Below are 21,740 nucleotides of genomic sequence, written 5' to 3'. Positions count from 1 at the left end.
TTGCTGCAGTCGTTAAACTGAATCGTGTGGTCATTAAACTAATCCAGCTTCCCTCATTGATTTTGTCCGAAGCCAGCTGGGAAGGTCGCAAATCGTGATCCCAGGATAGTTCAACCGTCATCAATACATGCCAGTGTACCAAACATCCGAATGTTTGATCACGTGACCATGGGGAAGCTGCAAGCGTCATGTGAAAATTTGCCCATCAGTCACTTTTTTCGGTGCCTTTGTAAATTTGAACGGTCACTAAACGAACGGTTGCAAGTCAAGGACTACCTGTAGAGCGCCTTCCTCTGCGCAGCCCGAAGAAAACGGTTTGTCCTTTTAAGTTTTTCATTTCCACAATACAACAAAGAAGAGAGATTGGCGATGGAATGGACAGATTACCGTGGCCTTCGCTGCGATTGGCGTTATAAGAAATAGGGAAGTTTCTGAATTATCGTTGAATTTTTTTTGTCCTCTATTACTCAAAGGCGATCTCTGCCAAACTTGTGTAGAAAACCCCGTATTGTACTTCTGCAGAGTTTGAACCGGGAAATTCCAGTCTTTCTGCCCTGAAAAATCTCAGCCTGGTGCTTTTTAAAAAAGGGCATTTCAGCCACTTCAGTTGCAATCTGGCTAGTCAAATCTATCTATCTATCTATCTATCTATCTATCTATCTATCTATCTATCTATCTATCTATCTATCTATCTATCTATCTATCATCTATCTATCTATCTATCATCTATCTATCTATCAATCTATCTATCTATCTATCTATCTATTTATTTTTGAATTTCTATACCGCCCTTCTCCCTGAGGACTCAGGGCGGTGTACAGCCAGAATTAAAAAACATGCGGTACAAATATTAAAAAACAATTAAAAGATATATAAATTTGGCCCAATTAAAACTCACTACCAATTAAAACATTTAAAAATTTCTTCTTAAACCAGCCCGGCTTGCTTGAAAAAATGGGGTTTAAGGGCACGACGGAAGGCACTGAGGTCTTGGATTCTCCTTATCTCCGGGGGCAACTGATTCCAGAGGGTGGGAGCCCCCACCGAGCAGGCCCTCCCCCTGGGGGTCACCAGCCTGCACTGTTTGGCTGATGGCACCCCGAGGAGGCCCTCTCTGTGGGAGCGCACGGGTCGATGGGAGGTCGTCGGTAGCAGCAGGCGGTCTCGAAGATAGCTAGGCCCTATGCCATGGAGCGCTTTAAAGGTGATAACCAACACCTTGAAGCGCACCCGGAAGACCACTGGGAGCCAGTGCAGCTCGCGCAGGAGCGGTGTTACATGGGAGCGCCATGCTGCTCCCGTCACTACCCGCGCTGTTGCGTTCTGGACCAGCTGGAGCCTCCGGGTGCTCCTCAAGGGGAGCCCCATGTAGAGAGCGTTGTAGTAGTCAAGGTGAGAGGTGACGGGGGCATGAGTGACTGTGCACAGGGAATCCCGATCAAGAAAGGGCCGCTCTTTCACTCTTTAACGATTCAAAAAAAAAAAAAAAACCTCTCAAACTTTACTCCTTTCGGATAACTATGTGACAATAATCCTGCTTTTTCATTCCCACCTCTTAGAGGAGATGTTGTAATGGTATCTTTTCTCTCTTTTGAAAGGCGCCGATAGCCGAGTCTCTTTGTGGCTATTGGGGGCCCCGCTGTCTCTTAATTAGCTGGCCGTGGTAGCTTATTTCTTCCCGTCATTAAAAACAGTGGTAATTGCATAGTAACCCGTATTGGTTTCCGTTTTCAGCGGGTAGAGAGAGAGAGACAACGGCAATTGGCCACTTGCAGCTGCACCCATCAATTTGCAGGACGTTCTGGGACTGAGGTTGGAACACCTGTGAGATGTGATGGACACTCTCGCCCGTCGTCTTGATGGCCACGAAATGTCCCTTCCAACCAGGGGTGAAATCCACTTACCTTCGCTACCAGTTCGCAAATGTGAGCGCGCGCGCGCCTCCTCCACACAGGCGCAGAGCTTTCTGCACATGTGCAGAGGGTAAAAAAACGGGACATGATGATGTCCAGGCGGGTGGGCGGAGCCTCCCGCCGCTGGTGCTACCGGTTCGCCTGAGCCGGATAGAACCGGCTGCATTTCACCACTGCTTCCAACCCCATAAAGGCTGAAATGACGGTTACCACATCCAGGGATCATACAATTCTCTTTTGTGACCACCTGACAGGCAAAGTCAATGGAGAAAGCCAGATTCCCTTAAGAACCCTGTTCCTGCCTTAACAACTGCACCAATTCACTTAATGACTGCGGCAAGAAGAGTCGTAAAACTCACGGAACAATTGTTTCGCTTAGCGTCAGAAAGGTGGGGCTGAATTGTGGTCAATCAACCAATCAGTTTATTACCGTCTTAGACCAGAGACCTGATTTTTTTTTTTTTTTTTAATTTGATTTATATGCCGCCCTTCTCCGGAGACTCAGGGTGGCTTACAATGTGTTAAGCAATAGCCTTCATCCTTTTGTATATTTATACAAAGTCAGCTTATTGCCCCCACAATCTGGGTCCTCATTTCACCTACCTTAGAAAGGATGGAAGGCTGAGTCGACCTTGAGCCTTGGCGAGATTCGAACCAGCAGTAATTGCAGGCAGCTGGTCTTAATAACAGGGTGCTTTAGACCACTGTACTACCAAGGCTCTTGATTGTGGTCATAAGTCAAGGACTACTGAGTTTCTTCCTTGTGTTCTCTCTCTTTCCTCCTTTTGTGTAAGGGACTCTAACTGCTGCGGTGTGGGGAGACAGCTGTGTAAAATCCACAAGACAAAAGCATTTTGGGATTTCAATGTTCAGGGAGCAGAGCTTTTTACAAGCCAGATTGGAAGCCCGGGGAGGAAGGAAGAGACCCAGGTATTAAGGAATAGCTGAAATCTGCAGAGCTGAACTCTAATCTGTGGAAAGGCTGTCACATGAAAGGGAATTCTTGAGCGCCTGGAATATTGTGTCATAAAAGAAGGAAACAAAACTGTAGCTGATCAAGAGAAAAGACAATATAGATGGACTCGCCGAGGTCCAGATTTGCATTTTAATTTTTAGGGTTTTAAATTGGCCAAATCTATTTAATTATTTTAATTTTTAATTATTGTTGTGTCTTGTGTTTTTAAATTGGCTGTACACCGCCCTGAGTCCTTCGGGAGAAGGGCGGTATAGAAATAAAATTATTTATTTATTTATTTATTTATTTCAAAAAACTGTCGTGCATTTGCTGATGTGACGGGAAGGGAGATGCAAGGGGAGATCGGCTGTCTGGATCAGATACGAATCAAAGAATTAACGTTTCCCCGTTATCTTAGTCTTGGCTTTTGATGATTGAAAAGACGGCTTCCCCAATTTCTCAAACTCAGGCCTCGGTTATTTTCCCAGTCGACTGACTTTCTTTCTTTCTTTCTTTCTTTCTTTCTTTCTTTCTTTCTTTCTTTCTTTCTTTCTTTCTTTCTTTCTTTCTTTCTTTCTTTCTTTCTTTCTTTCTTTCTTCCTTCCTTCCTTCCTTCCTTCCTTCCTTCCTTCCTTCCTTCCTTCCTTCCTTCCTTCCTTCCCTCCCTCCCTCCCTCCCTCTCTCCCTCCCTCCCTCTCTCTCTTTCTTTCTTTCTTTCTTTCTTTCTTTCTTTTTCTATATCGATCTCTATCTATCTACTATCATCTCTCTCTATATCTATCTATCTATCTATCATGTAACACCGCTCCTGCGCGAGCTGCACTGGCTCCCAGTTGTCTTCCGGGTGCGCTTCAAGGTGTTGGTTATCACCTTTAAAGCGCTCCATGGCATAGGGCCTAGCTATCTTCGAGACCGCCTGCTGCTACCAACGGCCTCCCATCGACCCGTGCGCTCCCACAGAGAGGGCCTCCTCGGGGTGCCATCAGCCAGACAATGTAGGCTGGTGACCCCCAGGGGGAGAGCCTTCTCTGTGGGGGCACCTACCCTCTGGAATCAGCTCCCCCCAGAGATAAGGAGAATCCAAGACCTCAGTGCCTTCCGTCGCGCCCTTAAAACCCATTTATTTAAACAAGCCGGGCTGGCTTAAGATGAAATTTTTAACTGTTTTTAAATGTTTTAAACGTTTTTAATTGGTAAATGAGTTTTAATTGGGCCAAATTTATATATCTTTTAATTGTTTTTAATATTTGTTCTGCATGTTTTTTAATCTGGCTGTACACCGCCCTGAGTCCTCAGGGAGAAGGGCGGTATAGAAATCCAATATAAAATAAAATAAATAAATAAATCTATCTATGCCACGGAGAATGTTTTCCCCGTCTTTGTCAGGAGTGACTTTCAAATTTCTCACAAGAAGAAGAGGATGAGGGTTTTAAAATCAGCCACTGAGCTTCCAGGCTCAACAGGTAGACCTCAACTTGCGACCACAATTGAGCCCCAAATTTATGTCGTTAAGTGAGAAATTTGTTAAGTGAGTTTTGCCCCCTTTCGTGACTTTTCTCGCCACATTTGTTAAGCGAATCACTGCAGTTGTTAAATTGGTAACACGGTTGTTAAGTAAATCTGGCTTCCCTGTGGATTTTGCTTGTCAGAAGGTCGCAAAAGTGTGTGTGGGGGCAGGGGGCGGGAAATCACATAACCCTGGGACAGGAAGCATCACCTACAATCAAATGTACCTGGAGACTTTAGCTCCCAGGATTTCCTCCCATGACTGTGCTGGCTGTGGAATTCTTAGAACTGGAGTGCAAATATTTAAATTACTCAAATTAAAGAAAGGCTTATTTTGTGAACCGTAAAATAATGTCTCTCCTTCTGTGCCTTAATGTGGGTTCTATCACACCTTGCATTTATGCAGCAGGAAACCTGCAGAGATGCTGAAAATGATCGCAGGGGCGGCAAAAGTCAACTTTTAACCAAATGATAGCTTAAAAATCCTCAGCTATGGAAACCCATTGCTTTTTTTTAAGAGAAAGGAAGTAGCTGTACAGTCAACTAATTTTACTACCATACTAGGAACTTCCACCTTAGTTTCAACGCAAGGAAGTTTTCCTTCTCTTTATTTTCCTGTAATCCTTTCAAGCAAACCCCTTTTATTTCATGGTAAGAAGTTGTATGGCATCCATTTGTGTGGCATGAGTTGAGTTTTTCCTTTAAAAAAAAAAAAAAAGCCTCAGCATTGTTGTCAAGATTGTGCTTTTTGCAGTGGGTGCCACCAAGCAGATGGTCCATCTGTTTCTCCATCTGAGTCTCTCCTGCAATTGCTTAGGTTTTCTTACTTTTCTTACTAGGAGGAGCAAGCGAGGGGGTGTTAAGGAAGGCTTGACTGGGATTTGATTGCTTACTTTTTTTTTGCATATTACTGTTAACATGAGTTGTTGAGTGGCTTGGTGGCCTAGTGGTGAAGATGCCACTCAGGATGGTTGAGAGTTCAATCCTAGGCTGTGCGGATGTTTCTTTCTTAAGGTGGATAGAAAAAAAAAAATCTGCTGTGTACTTCATGTGGGTGTCAGGAAGGGCATCCGGCCAGTAAATGCTCAAGCTCTATCTAGTCACCCCGACTCCACAAGGTGGTGAAAACAAAAATCCCTTTTAATATGGGTGTTATTTATTATAAAAATATCGAGTCTCTTTTCAAAAGGGAGTATTTTCTCAAGCTGCCTGTAGAAATGATTCACGTTAAAATTAATAATAAACAGGGACGAAGAGCAACAACATTGCATGATGTAGTTGTATGGCTTGGATGTAGCGACTGAAAGGCGGAGATATATTAAATATAACATTTAATATATATGTATAAATACAAATATATGTACCAAAACAGACAACAAATCATGCCCTTATTTACTCTCATATGTCTGAGGGGAACCTCTAACTTTACCTTTTTAGTGTTACTCATCGTTAGTAGGTGTGGTAATGAAAAAGCAATTAGACATGCACCTCTGAGAGCAGGTGCGTAGCTTTTTTATTCCCTCACCAAGGGACACAAGTGTTGTTATTCTTAACAGTGTGTGTCCCCCATGGTTGCAACCTCAATTGTTTTTGCACTTCGTTAGTTCGTACAGTGAAGGTGTGAGGACATAATGCCACTCACCCGTTTTTCACAGTTACGACCATACCAGCAACCCCATGGTCATGTGATCAAAATTCAGATAGTTGGTAACTGGTTCATAGTTACGACCGTTGCTGTGTCCCGATCCCCTTTTGCGACTGTCTGAGAAGCAAAGTCAATGGATTCTCACTTAATCACCAGGTCACTGATTAACTTAACAACCTGGGCGAGAAATGTCATAAACCGGGGGGCGGGGGAACTCACTTAACCAATGTCTCACTTAGCAACAGAAATGTTGGGGCTTCATTGTGGCCGTACGTCGAGGACTATCTGTCATGCTGTTCAGCGAATCAGCGATGTGGAAAAGATAAGGAAGATACGAAGGAGTGAACTCATGGCTTTTGGGTTTTTTTTTTTCATGGTTTTCACATATTTGTGGCAAGGAAATTTGTCAGAAAGTTAAGGACTTTACCAGCTTCTGCAGTAGGAATGCTACTTAGCTATTTGTGAAGCCGATGGCAGTGTTGGAAAAACTCACATCTGTTTCTCTCTCTGTCTCGTGAGGACTCAAGACGGTCTCTCCAGATGTTGTTTTTCCAATGACAAGATTTCCACCTAGCAGGGATGAAATTGTATGTCAGACGATGCTCTTTAAATAGTGACGTCTTGGCTAACCTTCTCTGGACTGGAAAATTAACCAGGACAGGGTTCGTACAGATAGACTATGCAACCACAATAGGACCAGAATTTCCATTGCTGAGCAATTGGGTTGTTAAATGAGTCACACCTGATTTTACGACCTTTTTGCCCCTGCAGTCGTTAAGTGAATCGCTGAGTCAACCACAATAGGACCAGAATTTCCATCGCTGAGCAATTGGGTTGTTAAATGAGTCACACCTGATTTTACGACCTTTTTGCCCCTGCAGTCGTTAAGTGAATCGCTGAGTCATTAAAAGAACCCAGCATCCCCCATTGACTTGGCTTGTCAGAAGCCTGTTGGGAAGTTGTGTGAACCTGGGATACCGCAACTGTCACAAACACACTCACACCAGTTGCCAAGCACCCAAACGTTGATGAACTGACCCTGGGGATGCTCAAACGGTCATAAGTGTGAGGATTGGTCGTCGGTTACTTTTTTCAGAGCTGTTGCAACTTTGGACAGTGACCAAACTGAGGTTGTAAGTCGAGGATGACGTGGGCTGACGGCAACAATTGAGCCTCGAAATTTCTGTTGTTCAGCGAGACATTTGCTAAGTGAGCTTTGACCCATTTTACGACCTTTCTTGCCACAGTTGTTAAGTGAATCACGGCAGCTGTTAAATTAGTATTAGTAATTCAATTCAATTCAATTAGTAACCTGGTTGTTAAATGAATCTGGCTTCCCCATTGACTTTACTGGTCAGTAGGTCGCAAAAGAGGATAACGTGACCCCTGGACACGGCCACCGTCATAATTACGAGTCAATTGCCGAGCGTCTGAAGTTTGATCACGTGACCCCGGGGATGCTGCGACCGTCGTAAGTGTGAAAAACAAGTCACAAGTTGCTTTTTCGTTATCTGTCATCTGTATCTGAATAACAGTACACCGATGCAAGTAAAAAACATACAAATACGACGTTTGTAATTGTAAACCTTCCAAAATTAAGCCTAACCCAGTTTAGGCCTCGCAAGTAGGCACAGATGGCATCGGATTATGCCCTGCTCACCGGATGTTGCATTGGGGATTGAAGGGCAGGCAGGGAACAGTTGATTTTTATGAGCTGTCCCTCGCCTTCCTGACTATTGAATTGAGCAATCTGTTGTGGTTAATCTTCTTTTGCTTTGTGTTTTTTTTTTCCCCCTTCCTTTGTGAATCTTGCACAAACGTTCTACAAAAGACTGCCTTTGGAATTTCAGGGGAGCCTTGTGTAAAAGATTCTTGGTTTCAGGGTAGATAAAAATCAATGATTTTTTTAAAAAAAATCAAAAAATTGGATTTTTTTAAAAATTTAAATCGGATTTATTTTTATTTTTATCGAATTTATTTTAATAAAAAACTTTTGGGGTAAAAATCTATCGTAAGATAGTTTTCTATTTAAGATACATAAATAATTTAGTTTATTCAGCATGAAATGGAGCTCAGTTATGTAGCAGGAGGCTGTATATTCTGCAACGCTGGGACTATCGGTGAGTCAACAGCGGGTCAAAGGAGTAGCAGAGATGACAGTCGCTCTTTAAAAATTATGATTTAAATCGAGTTGATTTAAATCAAGCCTTTTTACTAGTGATTTAAATCATGATTTAAATCAACTCGATTTAAATCAAATCCACCCTGGGACAGTCACTTGTCTGAAATGATATAGGTTCTCCTGCTTGAGCAAGGAGCTGGACTAGAAAACCTCCAAGGTCCCTTCCAGCTCTATTCTATTCTAAATATTTTCTGATTTACGCACCCAACTATTGTAGCAGATTGCAGAAGGAAGAATTCCCGTGAAGCTTTCACTGTCAAAAATGAATGAGAAAATCGGTGATCGTCACGGGGAAACCTCAAATAATTCCCTTAGACAGGGTTGGCTTGTTTTTTATTTTATTTTTTTTATTTTTTGCAAGTCTGGACTTGTCTGCCTTGCCTGCTGAAGCTTTTCATGTCAGTCATGAGTCACCGGGATTTGAACCTTCCCCAGCTGGCTTGCAGTTCCTCTTCCTCTTCCCCTTTCTCTTTCTAGGCAACAATTTTTTTTTTTCCCCAGGAGTGGCAGCTCTCAAACCAAAGACTGCATGCCCACTCCCAAACATATTTTAATGATTATTGTGCTGGGGCGCAGAGAGTCCTCAACTTACAACAGTTTCTCTTAGTGACCGCTCGAACTTACAACAGCCCTGAAAAAAAGTGACTTACGACCGTTTTTCACACTTACAACTGTTGGAAAAAATGTCCTTCTGGGTTCAGTTCCAAGTGGGGGGAAAAAAAGACACTGGAAACATGATGGCTGCTTGGAAGGATGGTTTTAACAATGGTGGACAGGATCACATGCCTTGAAGATCTTGGGTGAAAAGAAAAAAAAAAGGGAAGAGATGCTGAGAGCGCCTGGGTTTTATACCTTCTCTGGCCTTTTGAATTCGAGCTTGTGTTCTGATTGGTTGTCAGACTCCCATGGGGCCATGCAGGGGTAACTTTGTGGGTTGTCTATGTCCCAGGCTTGGTTGAGCCTTGCTGGGTGATGATGTAATGAAAGGGGCTTTGGGGTAACTTTGTGGGTTGTCTATGTCCCAGGCTTGGTTGACTCTTGCTGGGTGATGATGTAATGAAAGGGGCTTTGGGCAATTCCTACTATGGCTCTGCCTGAAGGAGGGAGATCTTTGTTATGTAGAATTGACTGGCCCAGGCCTTAATGGCCCATTGACAAAGGTGGGGGAGAGGTGAGTTCCTTCCTCCCTTTTAGGGGAAATATTCTGCCATTTTAATATTTCCTAAAATATCCCATTTTCCTAGGAGACGGGTGGGTGCTAACTTCCTACACGACCATTGCAGCATCCCCAGGGTCACGTGATCCAAATTCAGAGGTTTGGCAACTGGATCATATTTATGACGGTCGCAGTGTCCCGTGATCCCCTTTTTGTGACCTCCTGGCAAGCAAAGTCAATGGAGAAACCAGGTTGACTTAACGACCATCAAGAAGTGACAAGGACCATCTGTACATATAATTACATATAAGGGCCCAGATTGTGTTCTAAAAAGATCAAATGATATTCCAACAATATAATGAAACCTCTAAATTGATCCAGATTGTCTATGAAAACACCCTCATGCAGGGGTGTTCAACCATGGCGTGGCTCCTTTAAGACATGTGGACTCCAACTCCCAGAATTCCCCAGCCTGCTCTAATGCAACTCAGTCTCTGCTAACAACTGGAGAACTTGTGATTGTAGTAGTGTTAAGTGTTGATGTTCCTGTAAAATATAGCTGGTCCGTTTTGCAGCCAGCCTCTTTAGAGTTAATTTTCTTTTTTTTTTTTTAAATGCATGCCATTGCTAGAATTTTTTTCCCCTTCAGCTTTCTGAGTCCTTTTCTTTTTGTTTCCACAGCCGTCCAAAAGGCACCGATTCCCTTAGGAGGAGAGTCAGCCTAAATGCTGCGATGCCTTCCTGGCCTTTGGAGGATACCATGTAAGTTGTGTTGTTGGGGTTTTTTTTTTCGTGCATTCAAGTAAGTCGGAGTAGTCCGTCGTTACGGTGATGGCTGCGTCCAGTTTTTGGGCCGTGCTAGCTGAGGATGATGGGAATCGGACGGGGTGCTGCAGAGGATGTCCATATCTTGCTATTGTTGGAACAAGTAATCAGGAACGCTCGGGAATTAAAGTGAGCATCTCTAATGTCAGTTTTTAATGTTCATCCCAATAACATAAAGATAGCCGATCCCTCTAGGTAACATCTCCAGAGTGCTCTGATGATGTTACCTAGTTGGGTAATGAAATGTCTCCAAGAAAACAACAAAGCTTAGAGAGCATCAAGGACCCCATGTCCTCCTCCTCTTCCTCCTCCTCCTCCTTCTCCTCCTCTTCCTCCTCTTCCTTCTCCTCCTCCTCCTCCTCCTCTTCCTTCTCCTCGTCCTCGTCCTTCTACTCTTCCTCCTCCTCTTCTTCCTTCTCTTCGTCCTCGTCCTTCTGCTCTTCCTCCTCCTCTTCTTCCTCCTCCTCCTCTTCCTTCTCCTCGTCCTCGTCCTTCTACTCTTCCTCCTCCTCTTCTTCCTCCTCCTCCTCCTCTTCCTTCTCCTCTCCCCCTCCCCTTCCTCTTCCTCCTCTTCCTTCTCCTCCTTGTCCTCTTCCTCCTCCTCCCCCCTCCTCCTCTTCTCCTCCTCCCCCTCCTCCCCCTCCCCCCCCCAAACCCCACTCTTCCCAAGCACTGATGATGTTCCCAATTTGGCCAATGAAACGTCTGCAAGAAAACAACCAAGCTCAGAGAGTACGAAGGACCTTCATTTCAACCCCGAGCTGCGAATCATCTTTATTGAGAGTCGTCCCTGGAGGGGAATGATATTCGCCGAAAAGGCTCTCCTCTGGGAACCTGCCAGATGATATTCCCTAATGGATTGGAAGGGGTGGGGTGGGGGTTGGAGCGTGCCTCCTCTGTTGGATCTCACATGACGGGTAACTAGAACCAGACGGAGACAGCCCCGCGAGTAACCGGGCCCCAGGCCATGAATCCATGCTTTGTGAAGCTATAGGGCACAGTTAATACTCGCATTACGGCACCTTCTCTCATTGTATCTATTCTCTCTCCCCAACCACAAAGCATGGAAAGCGAAACCCAGCTGGATGGATTAGACTCTGTTTAATTCATTATCTTCCCACAACAGCCAGCGAGATGCCTCTGGGAAGCGCATGGACAGGGTACGAGCGCACCAGGGGCCTCCTTTCCCCCATCCCCGTCCCCGTTCCCTAGCAACTAGTATTAAGAGAGATGCTGCTCCCGATACCAAGAAAGCGCATGGCCATTGTGACTAGTAGCTATTGATAGCTATATTGTCCGTGTCAAATCTTGCGTCCCTTTTATTTTTATTTATTTATTTTATTGAATTTCTCTACCGCCCTACTCCCGAAGGACTCAGGGCGGTGAACAGCCATAAAATAAAACACATACATATACAAAATTTAAAATCGAATAAAATGAATTAAATAAATTTGGCTGAATTGATACCCATAATTTAAAATACCCATATTTTAAAATACAGTAAAAATTTAAAATTTGCACTTAAGAGGGAGAAGAGTTAGGCGAGGCCAGCTTGATGAAATAAAAGAGTCTTCAGCTCGCGGCGGAAGGTGCGCAGATCCGGAATCCTCCGTATCTCCGGGGGGAGCTCGTTCCAGATCGTCGGTGCCCCCACAGAGAAGGCTCTCCCCCTAGGGGCCGACAGCCGACATTGTTTGGCCGACGGCACCTGGAGGAGCCCCTCTCTGTGGGAGCGTACTGGTCGGTGGGAGGCTATTGGTGGTAGTAGGCGGTCCCGTAAGTAACCAGGTCCTAAGCTTTTGAAGCCACGACTGTCGGCGGCTTAGCTTGTCACTCAGCCTTGCTAGCCCGGTAACTTGTCGTTTCCAGAATGTCCGCCCGCATCGTTTTTCCCGGAAGCTTTTCTGATACGCCCTCGACGCCTGCAGGGAGAAATTAAGCGTCCCTTCTGGCAGAACGTGAGTTTTAGCTTGTCCCAAAGGTGCTTTCTTTCTTTTTTTTTTTTTCCCCAAGAGGCAACTGAGACTTCCTTGGTTTTTCCTTGAAGACGTTTCGCTTCTCATCCAAGGAGCTTCTCCAGCTCTGAGATTTGGCTTCTCGTGAGAGCTGAAGAAGCTTCTTGGATGAGAAGCGAAACGTCTTCAAAGAAAAACCAGTTGCCTCTTGAAAAAAAGCATCTTTGGGACAACCATGACCTGGATCCGTGGTGGCGAAGCTGTGGCACACGTGCCAGAGGTGGCACACACAGCCCTCTCTGTGGGCACGCGTGTTGTCGCCAGCTGCTCTTCTGGTTTCCGGTGCACACATGCGCACTGGCCAGCTGGTCTCCGAGGGCTCCGGAGCGCCTGAAAACGGCCCAAAACCAAGCTGTTGGTTTGGGGCGGAAAAATGGCCCAGAAAACAGCCCCAAAACAGGCATGTGTGTGCCAGCCAGTGGTCTTTGGGTTTCCAGTGCTCCGGTGCGTGCATATGCACATACATGCATGTGTGTTCTGGTTTGGGCACTCCGTGCCGAAAAGTTTCGCCATCACTGACCTAGATGGCTGAGAATCTCCATAGACATTGAGTTTTAGCTGGCCTGGAGGAGGAAAAAGTGGGTTTGGGGAGGTATTCTGGAACTCCTTGAGAGGGACAGAGCAGCGGTGAAATCCAGCTGGATCTGGTAGGGCCAGCGGTGGGAGGCTCTGCCCACCCGCCTGGATGTCATCACGTCCCGTTTTGGACCCTTTGCGCATGCACAGAAGCTCGCGCGTGTCCATGCGCGCTCACATTTCCAATCCGGTAGCGAAGGTAAGTGCATTTTTACCCCTGGGACAGAGATGTCCATGGTGTACGATGCGGCCTCTTAAGGATGCTTTCTGGGTTTCCCAGAAGATGGACCGTTGTCTTCTATCTGTTGAAGCTTTCCAAGAGCCCTGATGGTAGCTCAGCAGAGATCAGTGTTGGGAAACCTGCAGTCCTCCAGAGGGGTTGCTGAACTACAATGCCCAATAACCTCCCACCCCCACCCCCACCCCTGCAGCCAGTGAGAAGATGTGCTGGAATTTATAATTCATCAATATCTGGATTCCTCCCCCTCCACACCCACCCCGCCTCTATAAGACAAATTCCTAATAATACTATATTTCCTATTCTATTCTATTCTATTCTATTCTATTCTATTCTATTCTATTCTATTCTATTCTATTCTATTCTATTCTATTATTTTATTCTATATTCTATTCTATTCTACTCTACTCTACTCTACTCTATTTTAAATTCTATTCTACTCTACTCTACTCTTTCCCTATTCTCCTATTCTATTCTATTCTATTCTATTCTATTCTATTCTATTCTACTCTACTCTACTCTACTCTACTCTACTCTACTCTACTCTTTCCCTATTCTACTCTACTCTACTCTACTCTACTCTACTCTACTCTACTCTACTCTACTCTACTCTACTCTACTCTTTCCCTATTCTATTCTATTCTATTCTATTCTATTCTATTCTATTCTATTCTATTCTATTCTTTTATCTCTCTCTTTTATAAAAAAATCAAAATGTGATGAGAATGTGCCATGTGACAATCTGAACTAAATGAATGGATGCAAGTCAAGGATTACCTCTATTTGATGAAAAAGAAGGATTGATCTTTTCTTCCCCTCGCCTATCTTTCTCCCAGGCTGGCCGATGACCGTTGAGAGCATGCAGAGGCCCAGGCATCACCAGTGGGGCAGGCGTGTGACGGCGTGGGGGCTGCTCTAACCGCTGGGCGCGCTCCAATATGGGCCAGTGCGTCACCAAGTGCAAGAATCCTTCTTCCACTCTGGGTAGCAAAAATGGCGATCGGGAGGCCCACGGCAAAGCTCACGGGAAGCGGAGCACCAATCACAAGGAGGAGCTCAACCTGGTTGGCAGGAAACCCTCTGGAGATATTCTGGTCAACGGGACAAAGAAGGTGGAAGCTGCTTTAGAACCCAACCAGGCTCCCACTTCCTCTGGAGATGCCCGGAAAGAGCCCGTCTCGGGCTCCGAGGAATCGTTCCTCCACAGAACTGAGGAATTGTTCAGGAGGTACAAGGACGAACGAGAAGACGCCATATTGGAGGAAGGCATGGAGCGTTTTTGCAACGACCTCTGCGTTGACCCCACGGAATTCAAAGTGCTCGTGCTGGCTTGGAAATTTCAAGCGGCCACTATGTGCAAATTCACAAGGTAAGTCCTGCGTGCCGTCAGAAACCCGCGGGGCTGCTCGGTCTCTGGAGCCCCCCTCAACCAGGTTTTGAAAAAAATCGAGGAGACGGGGAAAAACTTGGAAAATGTAAGTGGCAAACATGTTCTCTGTGCAAAACCTGGCTTCACCCAAGATTCCTGGATTAGGAGCGTCAGCAGCTCCGGCAAAAAGTTTCTCTCTCACCGCAGGCTAACAAGTCTGACTGGCAGGGAGGTGAATAGTTGTCTGCCACATCTATTCATCTCCGCCCCCTGCCTTTTATCCCCAGAGGTGGGGCTTCACTAGCAGCAGTGGCTCCTCCATCCCAAGGACCGGCCCATAGATTTCCACTGCTCTCCTCTCCTCTGCCTTCTGGGCATCTGCGCGTCAGGCACCGGACCCAGCTGTTCCTTCTCTTCCTCATCAGCCACCTCCAGACCTGGGGGCTGTTGACTCTCCATCTGAGGGCTGATGGATGGCCTAGGCTCCACCTCTGTCTCTCTCTCTCTCTCTGACAGCTCCATTCCCCCTTCCCTCTCGGAGTTCTCAGGTTGCCTTGATGCTGACCTCAACTCCCATGCCTCCTCCTCCTCTGATTTGGCTGCTGGAGGGGCCGACAGCCGATAGGCCACAATAACACCCATTTGCTTGACACACCCTATTCCATTTGCATAATGTTCCTTGGCTTCCTAAAAAAAACTTAACTCTGTCTCCTGGCAACCTAAAATTTCCTCACCTGTTTTCAGAGGCCACGTTGTCCTTCTCTCTTCTGAGGCTAGTTGTTCTGCCCCAGCTCCGGATTTCCGAGGATATTGACACACACCAACGGTCCTTATCAAATTTATTAAGTAGCAAGAATAAACAAGACCGGCAAAGGTTGGTAACCAGCCCAGAAAACAAGATATGATAAACCAAAATAAATAAATAACACGATAAGACTTTTCCCAAAATGCTCTGATGATAATTATAAGTTGTTTCTAGCAAGAAACTTACTAATGGCGTGTGACTTAAATAGGCTAAGGGAGTGGCCAATTATCTTCAAGCCTTACTCTCGAGGAGACCTCCTCCCGAGTAGCCACTCCTGCCTTTTGGCAGCCCTGTGTGCCCGAGCATTGAGGAGAGGCTCCTCCACTTCGCTCTCTCCACTTGAAGGAGCCTCTGGAGGTTCTGAAGGCCCTGGCTGACTCTCTGCCTCTGGCACCACATCCTCTTCAGCCTCCTCGCTGTCCGACTCGAGCGCCGGCTGCGCAGGCTGCTGGCGCAACACCACACCAGCCTCCTCGTCGTCAGGATCAGCCATGATCCGCGCAGGCCGCTGGCGGGCCACAACACTAGTAGAGGCCACCAATCCAGCAAAATAAATGGAATGGGGGGATTCCTTTCTCTTGGAAGTCCTTTCGCTTCTCATCCAAGAAGCATCTTCAGTTCTGACTGAACGGTGGGGAAGAATAGAAGAATTTGTAGTCCTTCCTTCCACTCTGGCGGGTTAGCACTTTGAAGGTTGGCCGTTGAGGCCACTTGGAGGTTTATCTGTGCCCTCAGGGCCACCTGAATCAGAGTGCAAATGGGTATGCGGGACCTCCTTGGAACTGTTTGGAAGGATTGCCCCAACGGCCTTCTTTTTCAGGAGGCAACTGGACTTCTTGGTTTTTCTTTGAAGACATTTCGCTTCTCATCCAAGAAGCTTCTCCAGCACTGAAGAACGGAAGGATTGATACTCCTCGCAGACAGCTGGTCATTTGCATCCTTTTTAGAGAGTCGTTGAGGCCACTTGGTACGTCAGGGGACACAGATGAAAGGACTGTGTTGTAAACAGGAGAGAGAGAGGTGGTGTCCTATCCCTCCCCTTTGTTGAGGGAGGACTGCTCAGTTTTAACACAGATGGCTTCTTTTACCCCTCTTTCCAAACCAGTTGGTCCTCTCTGTCCAGAATGTTAGACATTCCTCACCATTCAGTCAGAACTGAAGAAGCTTCTTGGATGAGAAGCGAAACGTCTTCAAGAGAACACCCCCCTCCCCCCCACACACAGAAAGTCCAGTTGTTTTTTGGGGAAAAAGAAAAGAAAAAGAAGAAAGCGCCTTCGGGAAAACCATGATCTGGATGACTGAGAATCTCTAGAGATGTTGATTTAAACTATTGAAAATCAAACCTAAGTTGGTGCCTTTTTCCTCCTTTTTTTTTCTTCCTTTATACCAGAGGTCTCCAACCTTGGCAACTTTAAGCCTGGCGGACTTCAACTCCCAGAATTCCCGAATTTTGGGAGTTGAAGTCCGCCAGGCTTAAAGTTGCCAAGGTTGGAGACCCCTGCTTTATACTACACCCCCTCTTTTTCCATTCCTCTCTTCTTACTTTTCCATGGTTTTTTTTTTCTTTGCATTTTATACTTCGATAAACTAATAAAAAAGTTTTGTTTTTTTTTTAAATTGTGAAAATCAAACCTAACCGGCATCTTTCCTCCCTAACCCACCACAGGATGGAGTTTTTTGAGGGTTGCAAAGCAATAAACGCGGACACCATCGACGGGATTTGCGCCCGGTTCCCCAGCCTCTTGACCGAAGCGAAGCAAGAAGATAAATTCAAAGACCTCTACCGTTTCACTTTCCAATTCGGCTTGGATTCGGACGAAGGCCAGAGGTCGCTCCACCGGGAAATAGCCATCGCTCTCTGGAAGCTGGTTTTCACGCAGAACAAGCCTCCCATTTTGGACCAGTGGTTACACTTCTTGACCGAGAACCCTTCGGGTATCAAGGGGATCTCCCGTGACACCTGGAACATGTTCCTTAATTTTACTCAGGTCATCGGGCCGGACCTCAGCAATTACAGCGAGGACGAGGCTTGGCCCAGCCTCTTTGACACTTTCGTGGAATGGGAGACGGAGCGACGGAGGAAGGGGGAGGAAGAGGAGGGTCCCACCCGCTTGGAGGATTTACAGACAGCGTCCCCGTGTACAGACCATCACGCGGCCTGACAGTTTCGACAGCGGCAATTGTTACCCCCCACTTCCCTTTCCCTCCCCCCCCCCACTTCATGGCCCGTAAGCTCAGAACTCCTCTGGAATTTACAGACTTCTCCAGATTTTTTTCTACTTTACACCTTTCTCTGCCTTGTATTTTGAAAGGGCTTTAAAATGCTGTATCCATATTTTAGGCACTTTCTTTTTAAAAAAATGGGCTATTCCCGTTCCTCCTCTCCTCGAAAAGTTTAATTCTCCCCTTCCCTTCCCTTCCCTTCCCTTCCCTTCCCTTCCCTTCCCTTCCCTTCCCTTCCCTTCCCTTCCCTTCCCTTCCCTCTGGTTGCGAGTTAAATGATTTTATTTCCAAATGGTTTTCAGGCTGGTATGCTTCTTTGCCCCAGGTTACACAACTTTCAAAGGAATATATATATTCCTTTGAAAGTTGTATATATATATATATACAACTTTCAAAGGAATATACAACTTTCAAAGAATATATATATATATATATATATATATATATATATTCTTCTTTTTCCTGGTGAGGTTAAATTAACATCACTAAATTATTACAGTGCCAGATTGAAGTTCTGCGTATTTTTTTTTTTTCTTTTAAACAGAGCAGGCCTATACTGTGTGTAGTGCTGTTTACATTGTTGAATTTTTATTTTTAAGGTTGTGATAATTTTAAGATTTATACCACGATTGATAACAGTATAAAACTGTTCAGGGCAAATGCGTTTAAAATTCCCAGGCAAACAAAAGTTACGTTGAAAGACTGTACTGTTGCCATTATATATATATATAATATATATATATATATATATACTATACTAAAACACCCAAGATTCTGAAAAAGGTGGTGAGAATTTGCAGTGCGTCCTTTTCTGATTTCCAGTTATCCTCCGTTCACTCGCTTTCCAGGAGGAGCTTGTAAAGCAGGGTTTCCCCACGCTTGGCAACTTTTAAGACTTGTGGACTTCAACTCCCAGAATCCCCCACCCCAACCCCCAGCCAGCCAGCCAGCCAGCATGGAATTCTGGGAGTTGAAGTCCAGGCATCTGAAAAAGTCGCCCTATTTGGGAAACACTGTTGTAAGGCTTTTCACAGCAGCCCTTTTCGGTTGTGAGCGTTTTTCTCTTGATTCTCTCTCCCCTCCCGCTGAAAGGAAACCACGCTGCCTCAAAGGGGACATTTAACTGCCAAATTCTGGCATCGCCATTTTGAATACTTTTTTTGGAGGGGAGGCACAAATTGGGTGTGTCAGGCCAGCGAGATCTCAGCCTTGATCTGAAGAAGAACGGCTCTCAAATCTTGGCAACTTTAAGACTTGTGGATTTCAACTCCCAGAATTCTGGGAATTGAAGTCCACACATCCCTAAGGTTGCTATGGCTGAAAAAAAAAACTAGTTTAGACACCCCCCCAAGAAGATGGTGTACATTTCTTGGCAGCTTGAATGCTTCAAAACGGAGGCTCGTTTACACAGAATTGCCTGCCCCACCAGGATGGTAGGTGGGCTCGAGGCAGTGGGGGAATAGAGCAAAAAAAAAAAAAATTTAGCTTCCCCTTTTGCTAGAGAAAAGAGTCTTCAGACAAGGGAAAGAGGCCTGGGAATATCCTTAATGATCCCATCCAAAGACCAGTTTTAAGCAATGCACCAGATCAGTCAATTCCATCAGGATTGGAAGGCAAAAACGATTTGAGATTTTAATTCACTAACAACCGGGCAGGCGGGAGGGAAAGAAAGAAAGAAAGAGAATGGTCTTTAATGAATAAAGAAATACTTGAAATTCACATCCTCTTCTCAGCGGCTGAGAGCAGAGGGTGGCACCCCTTTTTTTGTGTTTCTTTGAACGACTGCATTAAAAGTTCCTTTTCCAAAATTGTACCTGCGCGACGAGAAGTCCTGTTTCTCCGCAGCCGGGGTTCCGAAGCTCCTTGGTTTGAGGTCCGAGCAAAGTTCTCGCTTTGAATAACAGAATTGGAAGAGACCTTGGAGGTCTTCTAGTCCAACCCCCTGCTGGAGCAGGAGCTCCTATACCAGTGATGGTTAACCTTTTTGGTGCTGAGTAGCCTCTCATGCGTGTGTCCTCACATCCCTTTTTGGCTTCCAGGTTGGTACAGGAGGCTTTCCAGGCCCAGAATGGGGTGTGGGGTGGGTGCGTGCGTGCGTGAACCCCCAAAATGCAATGCGAGCACCCCCCGCGCATGTATCCTGCCCCCGTACATTCGCGCGCACATCCCTGCATGCACCTCGCCCACCCCCGCATGTACAGCAGAGACCCGAAGACTAGCTGGCCGGCGGAAGGTGCTACGCCATTTCAGACAAATGACTGTCCAGCCTCTTCTTAAAAGCTTCCAGTGATGGAGCAGCCACAACTTCTGGAGGCAAGCAGTTCCGTTGGCTAATTGTTCTCACTGTTGGGAAGTTTCTCCTTAATTCCAGGTTGCTTCTCTCCTTGATTAGTTTCCACCCGTTGCTTCTTGTCCTACCCTCAGGTGCTTTGGAGAATAGCTTGACTCCCTCTTCTTTGGGGCAGCCCTTGAGATATTGGAACACTGCTATCGTGCCACTCTGCTCCTTCTTTTCACTGGACTAGAAGATCATGCCGGAGAGGTTTGAGGTCATGTTCGGTTTTATGGCAAAAAAGGATCCTCTCCACAGCTGCTAAGCATTAATTGGGGCCCTTTCAGTTCCTCCTCCTCCTCTGCTAACCAAATTTAACCAACTTGTCTGTTGGCTTTGGGAATATATATATATATATATATATATTCAGATATAGATATAGATATAGATATATGTATATATATATTTGTTTTCTGAGGTTTTCGCAGGTGTTTGTATGTAGGTCTTTGGTTATTCGGGTTTTCTCCCGCGTAAAATTGGAGGTTTCTTGGCAATGTTTCGACGAAGTCTCATTCGTCATCTTCAAGCTGGTGTCACACACATTGCTCCTAGAAGCACGAAGCCGAAGACACCAGCCTGAAGATGACGAATGAGACTTCGTCGAAACGTTGCCAAGAAACCTCCAATTTTACGCGGGAGAAAACCCGAATAACCAAAGACCTAGGGTCTTGGCTAAATCCGGAGAGAGATGCATCTCTGTGCTTTGCTAAACCTCTACCCTGCAGAGTTTGGGGTTCGACATTCCGCCGTGTTTTGTGAAAAGATTCCTAATAATTTGACGGCCAGGCAGCGTGTGATGTTTGGGGTGGAAACGAAGCCGGTGTCCTTCCTCATTTTGTTCTTACCTCATCTTCCTCTTCCTCCTCTGCAAAATTGTGCGTTTTTATTTGGCTGTCCAAACTGGGCCAGGGGGGTTCTCTAAATGAGAGATGTGCCACGGAACGATGATTCCCGCTGCCTTGGTTTCTCGCTTCTCTTTCCCTGATGATTCCTGGGGATGCATTAATCCTTCCCGCTAAGCGGCTGATGCGATTTGAGCTTTTTCCAAATGGCTCCTCAAGTCCTTTTCCACCCCTAATTTAGAGGATATCGCTTGACAAGTTTGAAGGTCTTGTTCCCTTTCCTTCTCCTTCTGTTCCTCATCCCTTTCCTCTTCCCCCCTTTCCTTTCCCTTCCCTTTTTTCCTTCCTCTCCTCCCTCCTTCCCCTTCCTTTCCCTTCCCTTTTTTCCTTCCTCTTTTCTTTCCTCCTTCCCCTTCCCTTCCCTTTCCTCCTTTCCCTTCCCTTTCCTCCTTCCTCTTCCCTCCTTCCTCTCCACTCCTCCCTCCTTCCCTTCCCTCCTTCCTTCCCTTCCCTCTTCCCCCTTCCCTTTTCCTCCTTCCTCTCCTCCCTCCTTCCCCTTCTTTTCCCTTCCCCTTCCTCCTTCCTCTTTTCTTTCCTCCTTCCCCTTCCCTTTCCTCCTTTCCCTTCCCTTTCCTCCTTCCTCCCCTCCCTCCTTCCCCTTCTTTTCCCTTCCCTTCCTCATTCCTTCTCTTCCCTCCTTCCTTCTTCTCCTCCCTCCTTCCTTCCCTTCCCTCTTCCCCCTTCCCTTTTCCTCCCTCCCTCCTTCCCCTTCCTTTCCCTTCCCTTCCTCATTCCTTCCCTCTTCCCCCCTTTCTCTTTCCTCCCTCCTCGCCTCCCTCCCTCCTTTCCCTTCCCTTCCTCATTCCTTCCTTCTTCCCCCCTTTCCCTTCCCTTTCCTCCTTCCTCTTTTCTTTCCTTCCTCATCCCTTCCCCCTTCCCTTTTCTTCCTCTCCTCCCTCCTTTCCCTTCCTCATCCCTTCCCTCTTTCCTCCTTCCTCTTTTCTTTCCTCCTTCCCCCTTCCCTTTCTTCCCTCCTGCTTCTTTCAAAGCGCTCTTTCCAGCGTTTTCAGGGTCTCTCCAAGAAATACATTGAAAAGACAGTCCATCCAGATCCTTCCCAGCTGTTCATTTGCAACTGAGCGAAGGCAGGGCTGTCCT

At 46.0% G+C, this 21,740-nt stretch overlaps 1 protein-coding gene across 4 annotated transcripts in view; it reads left to right on the top strand.

Annotated features, from left to right (window-relative positions):
- The window catches only part of DCUN1D3 (defective in cullin neddylation 1 domain containing 3), a 29,861-nt gene extending 12,300 nt beyond the window's left edge, over positions 1 to 17,561 (top strand). For 2 of the 4 annotated variants that reach the window (XM_034426270.3, XM_034426272.3), the window contains exons 3-5: positions 10,039 to 10,119; positions 13,848 to 14,380; positions 16,852 to 17,561. In XM_034426270.3, the coding sequence (XP_034282161.1) occupies positions 13,950 to 14,380; positions 16,852 to 17,347 (927 nt within the window). In that variant the 5' untranslated portion in view covers positions 10,039 to 10,119; positions 13,848 to 13,949 and the 3' untranslated portion in view covers positions 17,348 to 17,561. Of the gene's footprint in view, positions 1 to 2,801; positions 2,844 to 7,380; positions 7,491 to 10,038; positions 10,120 to 13,847; positions 14,381 to 16,851 lie in introns of those variants that run through there. The other 2 variants (XM_087878525.1, XM_087878526.1) reach the window with 2 other exon arrangements.
- Positions 17,562 to 21,740: the final 4,179 nt, after the last annotated feature.

This window comes from Pantherophis guttatus, chromosome 14 (assembly GCF_059756535.1).
Source record: "Pantherophis guttatus breed Tessera chromosome 14, ASM5975653v1, whole genome shotgun sequence".
NCBI classification, from domain to species: domain Eukaryota; kingdom Metazoa; phylum Chordata; class Lepidosauria; order Squamata; family Colubridae; genus Pantherophis; species Pantherophis guttatus.
This window is presented reverse-complemented; position numbering and strand designations above follow the sequence as displayed.